The sequence below is a fragment of the Diceros bicornis genome, chromosome 12 (genome assembly GCF_020826845.1).
Source record: "Diceros bicornis minor isolate mBicDic1 chromosome 12, mDicBic1.mat.cur, whole genome shotgun sequence".
Classification (NCBI taxonomy): Eukaryota; Metazoa; Chordata; class Mammalia; order Perissodactyla; family Rhinocerotidae; genus Diceros; species Diceros bicornis.
The window spans coordinates 3,797,292-3,810,702 of record NC_080751.1 but is presented as its reverse complement, the minus strand read 5'-3'; the positions used below and the strand labels follow the sequence as shown (position 1 = coordinate 3,810,702).

The 13,411-nt window shown below is 49.4% G+C and overlaps 1 protein-coding gene across 2 annotated transcripts in view; it reads right to left on the bottom strand.

Moving 5' to 3' along the window:
- Positions 1-814: 814 nt before the first annotated feature.
- Positions 815-13,411, bottom strand: part of REEP1 (receptor accessory protein 1) — a 101,842-nt gene continuing 89,245 nt past the window's right edge. Inside the window, exons 7-9 of one of the 2 annotated variants that reach the window (XM_058550773.1) lie at positions 11,787-11,822; positions 4,929-5,086; positions 815-2,304 (exon numbers count right to left, since the gene is read on the bottom strand). In XM_058550773.1, coding sequence (XP_058406756.1) covers positions 2,233-2,304; positions 4,929-5,086; positions 11,787-11,822 — 266 coding nt within the window. In that variant the 3' untranslated portion in view covers positions 815-2,232. The remainder of the gene's footprint in view (positions 2,305-4,928; positions 5,087-11,786; positions 11,823-13,411) is intronic. The other variant, XM_058550772.1, reaches the window with a different exon arrangement.

Below are 13,411 nucleotides of genomic sequence, written 5' to 3'. Positions count from 1 at the left end.
GATACCTTTATATTTTTAAAATCTTGAATGAGCAGTAATACAGCATGTCTGAGAGTAGAGTGCTTCAAACTTGTTTTTGGCATAGTTGAGTGCAAACTTGATAGCCTATACTGCTAATATTTTCCATTGTAAAATGGTGAAAATATAGCTTGTTGACAATAGGATTTTAATCTCTGCTGCTAAAGGCATTTATTATTTTGGCAAAAAAAAAAGTTGCTAAAAAGCTGCTTAAGTTTTTTCTGCACTTGTTTCTGATAATTCTGGGTACTCCCAACTAAACAGGTAAATATGTTTTAAAGTGTATATTTTTCCTCTCAAACCATTTGGTGAGCTTGAAGCAAACAGATTTTCTGTCTTCCCTAAGGGGTTTAGGTATTGGTGGGTGTGGGGCACAGACAACGAACACGCAGCCTCTATTTGCCCTCTGAACCACAAATTTGCTTTTAGATTTATTTTCCTAAATCCTTTTGTAAATTACAAAGTCACCTTCAGAGGAATTGTGGGAAGAAGCGATTTAATTATGCATATCTAGTAACAATCAACTTCAAGTAAAACCCTTTCTGAAGTGGCTAAGATCCAGCCAACATGTCATCAGCAGAGACCACCGGTGTATGTTTGTGTAGCTCAGTAATGGAACAGTCTAACTGGGCCTGTTTACAGCTGGTTGACAGTAAGTTCTACGTGGTACGTAACACTAACTCGCTAGTCTTCAGGGCATATCTATGAACAAACACAATCCAAGTATTATAAGTAACTGGGTTGTGACCACTGCATGCATTACACTGAAAGAAAACACCAACTCTAAGCACCTACATTTAGGCTCAACTCTACAAGGGGAGAGCAGCTACCTTGGACCCAAATGCTATTTAAACCAGATTCGTCTTTTCAGATAAAATTCTCAATCTACGCAGGGAGTCCCCTCAGATAGTGCTTGATTCTCCTACTAACTGATCTGGGCTTGTATACAATGTCACTTAAGACCTGGAGTGCCCGTGAGCTTGCGACTTCTCTCTTGTTCACATTCTGCACAAGCCAGGAAGGGAACAGGAGGGCATGAGCCACAGCTGCCCATGGAGCTGAGCAGCAAGTCATATCCTTAAAGATCTCAACCTCTGAAACCTTCCTAGAACCCAGCGTTTTGATTGTTACACATGTGTCTCAGATGTATTTTATAGCACATCTGAAAAAAAGCACAGTCCTAGGTTTGGTTTTGTTTTGGTTGATGGGTTGGTGTTTGCTTAGTGTTCTCTAAACCAAGGTGCTCAGACTGTAGGCTCCTCCACCTGGAGAAAAATCACAGCACTGGTTACTATGAAGGAGAAATAGTCATTCGCCAAGCACTTCTGAAGCACTCAAATGACTCCTCACAACTGCTGAGTCCACATCCCCCAAGAAGTTTCATCAAGGGTGACCACCTGCCTCAGGCAATGGTAAATCTCCCAAAGGATTCAGAGGTTCCTAATCCTGAATCCAAAAGGGAGACAAGCTTTCCGTGACTCTTCTCTTATTCTAGACTGTTCTCCTGACCTTATTACACTCCTCTCTGTCACTAAAATACTGTTTTTCTTCATTCTAAACTTTTCTGTATATTGACTAAACAACTGTCTGAAGACATGGACCATCATCCTGCAGGAAAAGGGATGTTTTACTGGAGTTGTATTTGGAAGCTTTATAAGCACGTCTGAGACATTCTCTAGAATCAAAAAATTTTTTACACTTCTGTTTTTGCAGTTGTCTTACATATCAGAACCTCTGGCAGCCCTTGCGAGTCCATTAGTTTAAGCCAAAAGCCATAAGTATGTACATTGTAGTCCAAAGTATTAGTACCAAGAACAAAAAAAGTTTTAAAAAATTGCTTTGTTTGCATTTACAGGACTAAAAACAAAGTATGCAACAAATAAATTACAAATGTACATCTCAGAAGTGTGTAGGGGGGGATCCTCTTACCGTGCTAAAAACACACTGCTGTCTAATGACAACCCAACTGGAAAAGTGTTAACCTCAGAAGACTTAAAGATCACCCCCCACACACACTACCTTTCCCGTTAGCCTCTCCCCAGCAAAATAAAGAGAAGGGGGAAAAATCTTGGAAGAGGGGAGAGAGAAAAGGCCGTGTCTGTGAGGTTGCACACACAAAGCACACCAGCTTGCGGATTGCTATGTTATTAGTGAGTAGCTCTTTAAGGCAGAGAAGAAACATTCTGTGGATCCATTGCTGTTGGCTCATCTCACTCACGTGGTTTCAGTGGCCAAGGATGAGGTACTTTTCTTCCTGAAGCGAGATCGAAGGATTCTAGGCGGTGCCTAGTAGAAAAAACAGAAAAAGGCATCCCTTAATTTGGCATAAATGAATCTTTTGAGGACAGCACCTAGATGGTTTATGTTGAGACCTCCAGCTCCTTTGGCCAAATGCACATGTGTGAGGCAGCTGGCTGGGGCTGGGGGCTCACTGAGTTTCCACAACAGGAATCAGATTCACATCCCAAGCATCTGTGAAGCTGAGCCAATTGAGAAGGCCACTGCCTTCCTCTTCATGCTCTCCTAAGTCTCTGGATGTCCCAAGCAAATGGTTGCGCAGAAGGATGACACATCTTGTTTCTGCCTTGGGAGCAAAATGATCTTAACAAGTGACTCAGCAGAGAAAAATGCCTCCCCATCTCTTCCCTTGTCTGATGTTTCTTGGCACTTACTTAAAATTTCCATCACCAAATTTCCCATCCTCTTTCTGGATGTGAAATCCCTTAATGCACAGAATATCACACAACAAAGGGAAACATTGTCTTTAAGTATAAAGAAGTTCCATCTCATCTCCCCTACAATTGACTATCAAGGGAACCCTCCTTCCATGGTACCCATATATCACAAGAGGAGTTACTATTACAATGAAAGAAGGAAAATGTTTTCTCCTAGCATAGTACTCAAGGGGGTTCACACAACTGGCCCCAACCTACCTTCAACCCGTCTCTGTCCACTTCCCTGTACTTAATTTATGTTTCCACACTGCCTTTCACACCTGTGTTCCTTCTGACTGGAAGCTCTTCCTTCCTCCCTTCTCTGTCTTGCTATTTCTAGTCCTCTTTAGGACCTAGCTCAAAAGTCACTCCTGAGCCCCTCTCCCCATGGGCCAGTCACACACAACCGGGGTTGTCACCCTCTTTGTTTTTTTTTTTTTTTTGGCAGAGTCACCCTGAGCTAACATCTGTTGCCAATCTTCCTCTTTCCTGTTTTTTTTCCCCTCCCCAAAGCCCCAGTGCATAGTTGTATATCCTAGTTGTAAGTCCTTCTGGTTCTTCTATTTGAGCCACTGCCTAGGCATGGCAACTGACAGACAAGTGGTGTGGTTCTGTGCCTGGGACTGGACCCCAGGCCGCCGAAGCAGTGAGAGGGCTGAACGTTAACCACTAAGCCATCAGAGCTTAACCTCCTTTGTTTTCATAGTGTTTTGCACGAGAGGACATCAGAAGACTTTGCACCCACGGGAGAGTGTGCTTGCTCACTGTCTCCCCCGCCACACTGTGAACTTCCTGAGGGCAGGTCCCTGTTCACCACCCTTTCCCAAAGAGTAGCTCAGTGCCTAGCAGGCACACAGAAGGGAGGGGGAGGGAACAAAGTCGGGAACAGAAGACTCAAACCTTCCGCATCTTGAGTCCTCACACTATACCTTTATGACTAGGAAATGTTTACCAGCCACCTCTGGACAGAGGGTAAAAAAAGAATCAGTGAAGTCTGTGTTTTAGTGATCTGCCTCAGGCTGTTTAACAGTAAGTAGTAAGGCAGCTTGTGCAACTTTAAAAAACAAAACCAAAACGGCACAAACCCTCAGGCCCTAGAATGTTTTTGGCACAAACCCTCAGGCCCTAGGGTATTTTTGGCACAAACCTTCAGGCCCTAGGATGTTTTGGGCACCTTCCCTGCTCTCCGGATAGGGCCCCTCTCTCCATCAAGGGGCTGCCCAGGCTGTAATGGACTCCTCAAGCAGTGTCCAAACCCAGAACATCTTTAATCAAAACCTCTAACTTCAAAATTGACCCACGTGTGCCCCACCTTGGAAAGGAATCTGATGAACTCATGCATACTGCAGTGGTAATAACTGCGGTCCTAGCATGAATAGGGGCCACAGGCCATTGTGTTTGAGTAGGGGAACCTTTCAATGCATTTCCTCATCTGAGTCTCATGGGATCTCTACTCTATGGACAAGGGACTCCCAACTTGCCTCAGATGGATTCTCAGGCCGCAGTATTCAGCAGATGGGGAATAGGAGAGGTCAGTGAGGAGGCGAGAGGAAGACTCTGGGGTCATCCAATTCTTCCGGCCCTGCCCCTGAGCCGGAGGCTGGTGACTCCCTACCCACATCACAGAGCAAGGCCCATGAGACTCTAGGCTTGGCCCTCCTGCCGCCAAAACTCCATCCACATCTACAACTGGCAGTAGTACGTATATCAAGTGTATTGTTTCGGTCATTTTAAAGGGCTGTGCCCTGTTAAGAACATTTTATGAATACCTACTTTGTACCAGGTACGATGCTGTATCTTGGAGATACAGTAATGAACAAGCTTTATTTATAAAAACTTGTCAAATAACACACACTGAGTTTTTCTTCCCACAAAACACTCCTTTGGGTTGCTTTCACTCACATATCTCAGGTTAGTAGTTGTTAATTTTTTGTTTTTGTTTTTTTTAATTTTAGACACTATATCTCCTCTCCTATTTCTAAGTAAAATCAGTAGGGTCTTTTTTGCCCCTTGGCAAGTAGCCAGATGCTACCTAGTGGCTTGTCCTACCTGTTTGATGGAGGGAGATATTCCCACCCCAGGCACTCGGGAGATGCTGGGTGCCTCAACAGATGCAGCTCCCAGGACCCCCAGATCTCCCGGGCAAAGCCCTTGTGCAAACACATGCTCCAACCCACAGCCCCAGACACTGTGTACCTCCAGGGGGAACTCCGTCTTTCGAGGGGCCTTATACTTGTACATGAAATCCAGCAGGTCTTCCTCCTCTTCCTCCTCATCAGAAAACGCCAATGGGTTTTGGACCTGGTGGGGCTCCCATGCCTTCACACCACCCTCATTCACATCTCCCTCAACCACTTAATGTCGATTTACATCTACACAGAGGAGACAAAGTACAGCGAGGAGGGATCAGTGTAGAAAGGAGCAAGGAAGGGTAGGCAAGGGCACGGTTAGGCACACAGCACGACAAGCCAGGCCTGTTAGGACAGCCGAGGGCCCTGTGTCCGAAGAAGCAGCCAGCATCCTCTGGGGATACTGCAGGGGATCCGGGATTGTGAGGGGGCAGCTGTGAGACTGGTCAGGCACCGTGCACAGGAACAAGCACAGGCTGCGGAATCTACCGATAGGCTACCAAGTGAGGTGAGGGCACCGTTTTCCCTGGGAGAAGAAAGACACTGCCTTAACTGTCAAGCCCTGCAGCTTAGACCTGTGATGCCAATCAGAAAGAATCTCCTCCAGAAAGGATACTGGTAGTGATTTCAAGAGGGGAATAGCAGTTTTCTACATTATACACACAAGCAATGTTGACAGTGCATTACACTTGCGTATTCAGCTCCAAGTATTCTTTAAGAGACAGGATGTAAAATGCCAGGAAGCCTTCAGAGAGAACCTTAAGCAAAACTACGTTGATTTTTCATTTCAAAGGTCAAGTCCTCGAGAAGCAAAGGAGCCCAGTGGGAGGAGAATCTAGTAGTAGCCTTCCCCTCAAAAATGACAGTGAGATTCCTGTTTTAGTCTGCCTTGACTAATCCCCAGGAAAAGCTCCAGGACTAATTCATGCCGCTGAATGCATATTATTTTTTAAATGCTCAATGCTGAGCATATTCCATGTCATCTGGCCAGGTGGTCCTATTTTAGTTGAGATATAAAATATTTCCTGCCCATACCTGGCTTATCTGACACCCATAGATCCATCTTTCTACGCTTCATATATTGTTTTTACCCAGAATAACAATGCAAAGCTAGGGGGCCCTCAGACCACCTGGTCTAACCACCCAGAGGCCTGCAGATAGAAACCAGAGCTCTTTATCCTTCTACTGCTCCTAAAAACATGTTCAGCCACCAAATGTGTTCCCTCCATCAAAAGGGGACTCGCTGGACTATGACAGCACCAGATATGGATTGAAACTAACAACGGAACCCTGATCTTGAGCAGCTTTCCTAGTTACTGCTGCCATGCTCCCCAACAGCCAGCAGGAGGCAGCACGAGAGCACGGTTGTCTTAACCAAGAATTTCAGCGCTGAACTGTAGGCTGGGATCAGCAGCTCAGACAGAGCCCTAGAAAGAACCGAGCCAGAGATGATTAAGCTTCCTTTGATTTTTTTGCTCTCTGCATCCCCTAGCCTGTTTACTCCAGGTTTAGGTTGTCCTCTGGTCCCTTCCCCTGCCCGAATCAGCTGCACGCTTAGGACTCTGTCGAACATGAAGACTGGCAACTCCAAGGAGGGCTCCCTGAATACTCTGGCCCTCGCCGGGCTCCCCACTCCATGACCCCAACTGCACTTGGAATCTACTGCACAGCTTGTGCCATGTGCCCTGATTCTCACGTCAGTCTCATTGCCTGAGCCCAAGAGAAAGCATCCTGAGCTTGAGGGACCACAGCTCATCCTCCCTCGGTCTCTCTGAGCCCGACCCAGGGCAGAGCACACAGTGGTCACTCGCCCACTAAACGAGGTGGAATACTCACATCGCCTCAGAGAGCTCAGCTCTTTCCCAAATCAGAACTCGACACCCATCTACGAGGAAACTCCTTCTGCCCACACATACCTCCTGCCTGACAGGACGAACAAGAGACAGGCCTACACAGGACCAAAAGCCCTCAGACCAAGACACTGCAGAAGCAGCCTGGCCAGCTCCACCCCAGCACAGAACCCCGCATCCTGGAAGCAGGCTTGGGGATAGTTTGAGTCCGTGCCTCTGCGCATGCAGTTCTCTCTAAATCTGGATCCAGGGCTTTCCCCGTGCTGATCACTCTGGGGTTCAGGAGGCAGCCCAGAGTCACCACAAGATCCTCAAGGATCTAACAAGTCAACTTACTCACCCAGTCTGAATTCACTGAGATGGAGCAACGAACTCACACATTACCAAATTAATAATAATAATAACTACCACCACTACCTCAGGACTGAAACCAATGGGCTTTGAGTTTGTTCTCCACTGCATCCTTGAGCATGCACTAAAGGGTAGGAAAGAAGTGACCCTCTGGCCTAGTAGGAGCGATGGATCAAGGGGCGCCCAGATATCCAGGCAGGAATGGAAAACAAGCGCTCAACTCAGCAGAGGCTGGGAGCAAAGGAGGCTAGTGTGGGCAGCCCGGAGGGCTGGAAGTAGCCTTAGATGGAAGCCGCAGAGAGAACCTACTAAAAAAGAGAAGAACCCTGCGGGTCACCGTGTCCACTGAGGGTTTTTGCCAAGAATGTTGTCGTCATATTCCGCCTTACTCTCGGGACCCGTGAGAAAAAACATTCTAGATAAGCTGGGCCTCTGAGCCTCTGGTCGGCTCTTTTGTCGTGACATTGAATCTCTCACCTGCATTTCCCTCCCTGCAATGGCTGCATGGCAGCCCAGCATCTTTGGCAGTCTACAACTTTATGGCACGCATTTCAAATTTTCTTCTCACCTCTGACTCCATCTTACCTGCCTACTATTCCCTTTCCCTCAAGCTTCATTTTTCTTACTTTGGTTTGATATATCATCTATATTTACACAAGTAGACTTAAATCCTTTTTGGAATAGGGAGTAGTATAAATGAAGAAATAAACCCCACAGAACATGGTCCCACCAAGAGAGGCACCAGGACAAAAATGGGGATGCGTGGCTGGGCAGAAAATTCAGGGGTGTACCTCCTCAGCACTCTTCTCCTTGCAGATCTAACTAGAATGTGTGACTCAATGGGCCCTCACCCCAGACAATAGGCCTAAAAGGGTATTGCTGTCCACATCTTAATACTCTGATCACTCCAGAGAGAACTTGTTTGGGAGGAGGGTCTCTCATGCAAAGTCGTGGCTACAACCACCACCTCCAAACCTCAGGTGACTGCAGCCAAGGCCTTGAGCCCACAGAGCTGCCACCATGGTGCCCAAGGCTGAGTGGCCTCTAGGAAAGGGCAGGGGTCCTGCTGTCTTCCACAGCAGGGGAATGAGTCTGCGGCTTTGGCTGACATTCTGAATTAGCAAACGTGTCAATGGGACTACAGCAGGCTGGGGAGCAGCCTCACCTCTTCCCTCTGTGGGGAGGGCAGGGAGGGAGAAACTGGCAGAGACTCTGAGCCCTCAAAGGCTCAAGGAGATCGTCTACACGGAGCCCTAGGTCTCCCCACTCCCCTGTACAGCAGAACAACCCCCAGGTTAGCAAACACATCGCACACAGCACACATTAGCAGGAGCCGTTAATGGAAGTCAGCAAACGTGTCTGAAGAAGAGCACGCCCATCTGGAACACTTACATCCGCGTCCCCGACAGCCACCGAGGAGAAAGAAAAGAATATTCTGTTAGGGAAGGGTCTTTGGAAATGAAACTCACACACATGTGCAAGCATGCGTGCACACGTACACACACTTCCCACACACTAAACCTCTGACAGCTGCTGCTGCTGGCAGAGGAAAGACACTGCCTCAGGGCCACACACAAGGAAGACGCAATTCTCCCTCTCTCTCTCCCCTTTAATAGAGAAGGTACATAGGGATGACTTTGCTTTTTAAAATGATGTCTCACACATTTGATCAAAAAAAAAAAGAAAGGAAAAAACCCACCTCTATGACTAATTCCAAGCAGTAATACGGTGTTCAGTTCTATGTTACATCAGGGGAGGTAGAGAGAAAAGAGGGGAGAAAGGGCGGCAGGGACGAGAGGAAGAGAATAATAGAAACACAGCGAGAGTCAGAGAGATGCAGGAAGCAATAGGGAATCGACTGACAGAGGGGCAGGAATGGGGCAGCAGTGGGGAGAGAATGCTCTCCTGGGATCTGAAATGCAGGTGAAAACCATTTCAGGGGACCCGGAGGGCCCCTCTGAACAAAGCGTCTGTGACCCCTGAAATCCTCTCTCATGGCGTCGCTGCCCGAGAGCTGGCCTCCAGCCCCGGGTGCGGGACAAACCTCCCCCAACAGCATCTGCGGATACTCCCCAACCCAGCACCCTTCACTGGCAAAGCCGGGCGGAGCTGGCAGGGCCCCAGGGGCACCTAGCCCAACCCCACCACATTACAGAGGAGTGGACTGAGGCCTCAATCGGGGGGACTTTCCCACCAACACACAAGGAAATGGTGTAGATGAATCATCAGCTGGTTCCTTGCAAGTAGACCAGGGTGGCGGGGGTGGGAGGGGGTGGGAATTCCAGGGGACTGGGGGTTAAGAGGGTCCTAGAAAGGAAGGGCTGGGGCAGAGGGCCCCAGATCATGACTCTGAGCAGGGCCACTCCAGCCTGAGGCCTTCACCGAGCCCCACCTACTGCCCACATCCCAACAACCCCCCAGCTCCGCAGCTCCCAGGGAGAACAAACTACTGGATTCCTACCATCAACTGCAATTATATTTAAATGCACTGGAAATGCAGCCTCTGATTATGAAACCACCAGGTGTCACGGGAGGTGAGGGCTTCCCAGAGAGTCGCACAGAGCATCCCATGAGGAAAGAACAGAGAAGGCAGCTTTACTCTCCCTGGTCCCCCAAGTGACAGTATCTCAGAATTAGAGGCTTTCTGAATGGCTCAGGGAATTTACAAACTCAGAATTTTAAAGTGTGAATAGATAGAAATAACCACAGTCGTCTGAGGCCACTGGGACTGGTGGTTGTTTCCCATGAACTAGTCCATTCACCAGCCCCCAGTGTTAGCCCCTAGCACCGGACACAGCTGCCTGCAGCCTGAAGCCCCTCCGTTTCTCTCTTTTTATTGAGATATAATTGTCATATAACATTGTATTAGTTTTAGGTGTACAACATTATGATTTCATATATATATATATATATATATGTAGTAAGTCCTTCTGTTTCTGATGTGGACTGGGAGGCCTCGAGGGACCTGGTTAGAGTCCAAGCCAGGGTAGGACGCTGTTCTCCACTGTCCCCCTGCTCAGGACTCCTATGACTGTCAGTTCATATTGGGCTTACGGCCTCCAAAACCCCCAGGTCTTCTATGGACCTTAAAAAAGCTTAGCGTTGAGAAGCCTTAAAAATTAAGAAATGGAAGGAAAACAGAAAACTTCTAATAACCCAGTGTCATGTCCTCCTGCTCTCCACAGAGGTGGGAGGGACACGCCACGCCTCAGCTGCACCAGAGCTGGTGGCACAGGCAATAACCAGCACCATGTGTGCCTTCCTCCTCCCCTCACACGAGCCAGCAGCTGCGGGCCAGGGGCGGGCCCTGTTGCCTTCTGAGCCAAAGGCAGCTCCTCCACAGGGGTCAAAAGGGAGCTGGGTTAGTCCAGCACCATCTCTCGTCCCCTAGGTGTCTAGTTAAGGTTAGGGAAACAGCAGGAGCAGGTCAGGAGAGAACAATATGGCCAACCGTGGGGTGTCCATGTTCTCCCTTCACACACAGGGAGGGCAGCAGCAGGACTGTCCAGGACTGGGAAACCCCAGGCTCATCCCCTCTCCCTAAGGTTTCCTGGCTGCTTTGGGCTATCATCATCATCATCATCATCATCATCATCCTTCTTAAAGCCTCACACAGCCGTTTTCACAACAGCAGTGAGGTGGGGAAGCAGGGATCTCTATCTCTATCTTAAGATGAGGAAGCCAAGGCTCTGAGTGGTTAGGTGATTCACCACAGTTACACAGCTAGTAAGTAAGCGGCAAAGCAGGACAGGGCTCCCTTGGCTGCACCAGGACCAAAACCCCTGGACCTGCAGGGCTTTGTCACCTCAGAGGACCTGGGTAAGTTCCTGTGTCATTGCCCAGAGCACAAGGGAATATGACCTTGGGGTGGTTGTAAAGTATCTCCACACGTTCTTTGATACTCCTCTTTTTTTTTTTTTCGTGAGGAAGATAGGCCCTGAGCTAACATCTGCCAATCCTCCTCTTTTGGCTGAGGAAGACTGGCCCTGGGCTAACATCCGTGCCCATCTTCCTCCACTTTATATGGGACACCGCCACAGCATGGCTTGACGAGGGGTGCGTCGGTGTACGCCCAGGATCCGAACCAGCGAACCCCTGGCTGCCGCAGTGCAGCGCGCGCACTTAACCACTTGCGCCACCGGGCCGGCCCCCGATACTCCTCTTTTCAAGAGGTGGAGATCAATTCCCCTCCCCTTGAGTGTGGGCTGGACTTAATGACTCACTCCCACAAACAGAATGAGGCAGAAGTGGCACTGTGTGACTTCAAACACTAGGTCCTAAAAGGTACTATGGCTTCCCGCTTGCCCTCTCTCTCAGATCACTCACTCTGGGCGAAGCCAGCTGCCATGTTGTAAGGAGGCTCAAGCAGCCCCAGAGAGGCCCATGTGGTAAGGACTGAGGCCTGCAGCCAAAAGCCACAAGAGAGCCACCTTCATCCTCCAGGCCCAGTCAAGCCTTCAGATGACTGTAGCTCTGGCCATCATCTTGACTACAACTCTTGAGAGACCCTGCGCCAGAACTACTTGGTTAAGCTGCTCCCAAATTCCTAGCCTGCAGACACTGTAAGATAATACATGTTTGCTGTTTTAAGAACTTAACCTCCTGACCCCTCCCCCTAGACGATGCAGCTGAAAGGGAGCCCCGAGGTCAGGCGCCAGCTCACGGTTAGAACCTCCTCCTGAGGTGAGAGTCCAGCATGCTGCAGAGGTTGGCTGCTTACTCACCTTTCCAGGTCCTGCAGCTGGAGCAGCAGGTACATACTGTGGGGATGGGGGCACCATCAGTGATATCCCCCACTCGACAGGAACCAGCCCCAGGCAAACAGGGAGGCCCCAGTGAGGTGTGGGGTCCCAGTGTGTTCAACATAGGGGTCCCAGGAATGTGGGTCTCTGTAGAGATGCCAAGGTGGGGGAGGGGATCACTTCAGATTCAGCTTCCTCTCCGGTGCTAGAAAATGCCCTTGGCTGGCCCACAGAGGTCAGTCCTTATATCCTGCAGCCCTGGGAAAGGTAGGGGATGGGGTCAAAGTTTCCTGTAGGAAATAACTCCAACCACCCCTGCCCAGATGCCCCTCCTCTCTACGCCTTCCAGTTCAGACTGACCTCTGAAGAGCTTAGTGTCTGGCCATTTGGTTGAAGGCCTAATTGGCTGCCGCCTTGCATGTTCCATTGGTCTTGGTGCACATCCAGGCCTTGATACACAGTAGGTGCTCACTAAATATGTGCTGAGTGTCTCCAAGTTCACGGACACCAAGGATCATCCTTTCAACTCCCTTTGTGCCCTTCCTAGGGTCCAGTGCCAGGTTTTCACTAGATGGTGGCTGGCAAAATACCTCCCAGTTCATTCTGTAGGGAGGGCAATGTGTTCTTGCACACTCCATATTGATATTTTGAACAATAGGCATATATTTTTATTTTTACATAACTTGTTACATAGTATCTCATTCTGTTTTGTACTTTTTTCTCTAGGCATCCTGTTTTCAAGATCTACCTGTATGTACACTGAAACTGTTGCTTCTGATGGCTGCATCCAACTCCACGGGATGCACCACCACCTCTTACCTGTCCTCTCCCAGGTTGCCTGCAACTTCTGCCACCTGTCCAGGGTTTGCAAATTATCTTGTTTGCTCTCCTCACAAACCTAAAACGTAGGCTGAATAGGGATTATTGTGCCCTTTTTTCAGAGGAGAAAGCTGAAGGGAATTGGGCTTATCTCCTGTGCTGGAGTGACCACCCAGGCTATCATTCTGAGAAACGTTCTGAGGCTGAATCTCCGCCCAGTAGGAACCAGTGTGGTGACTGCTCTGTGATGTCTGTCTCGCTGTGCTGCATCTGCTGTCTCTGCACAGGCCCAGCGTCACCCAGCCAGGACGGAAGCCAGAAGCCATTTCCCTACCCAACCACGCCTGGTGTCCCAGGCCCACACTGGGGGCTGGGAAGGCACGCAGCCCCGTGGAGCTGGGCCTCCTTTGCCAGACTTCCTCCCAGGGTCCCTCACCCTCAACTCAGGGGTTACAACAGCCCCACGGCCTCTGACCCCAGTGCTTTTGCCCCATGCCCTGGCCCCGGGCCACCTTTCACCTGCCTTTCTTTCTGAGATAATTTTTATTTTAGGCCCCAGAACAGCTGGGGCAAGTGCTGCACGGCCCCTGTCCTCCCTGCCGGGTCAGCACCTCCCTCTCTGCCCCCTGAGACCACAGGTGCCGGGGCCAAGGGCGGGCAGTGAGGAGAGCCGGCTCATGTTGCAGCACAGTGGGGGTTCTCCATGAACTCCACCTGCTCGGCCTGCGACCAGAGCGCTCCCTGCTACCTCCCTGGGGCCTAGCAGAGGACGGCACTGCTAATGGCAG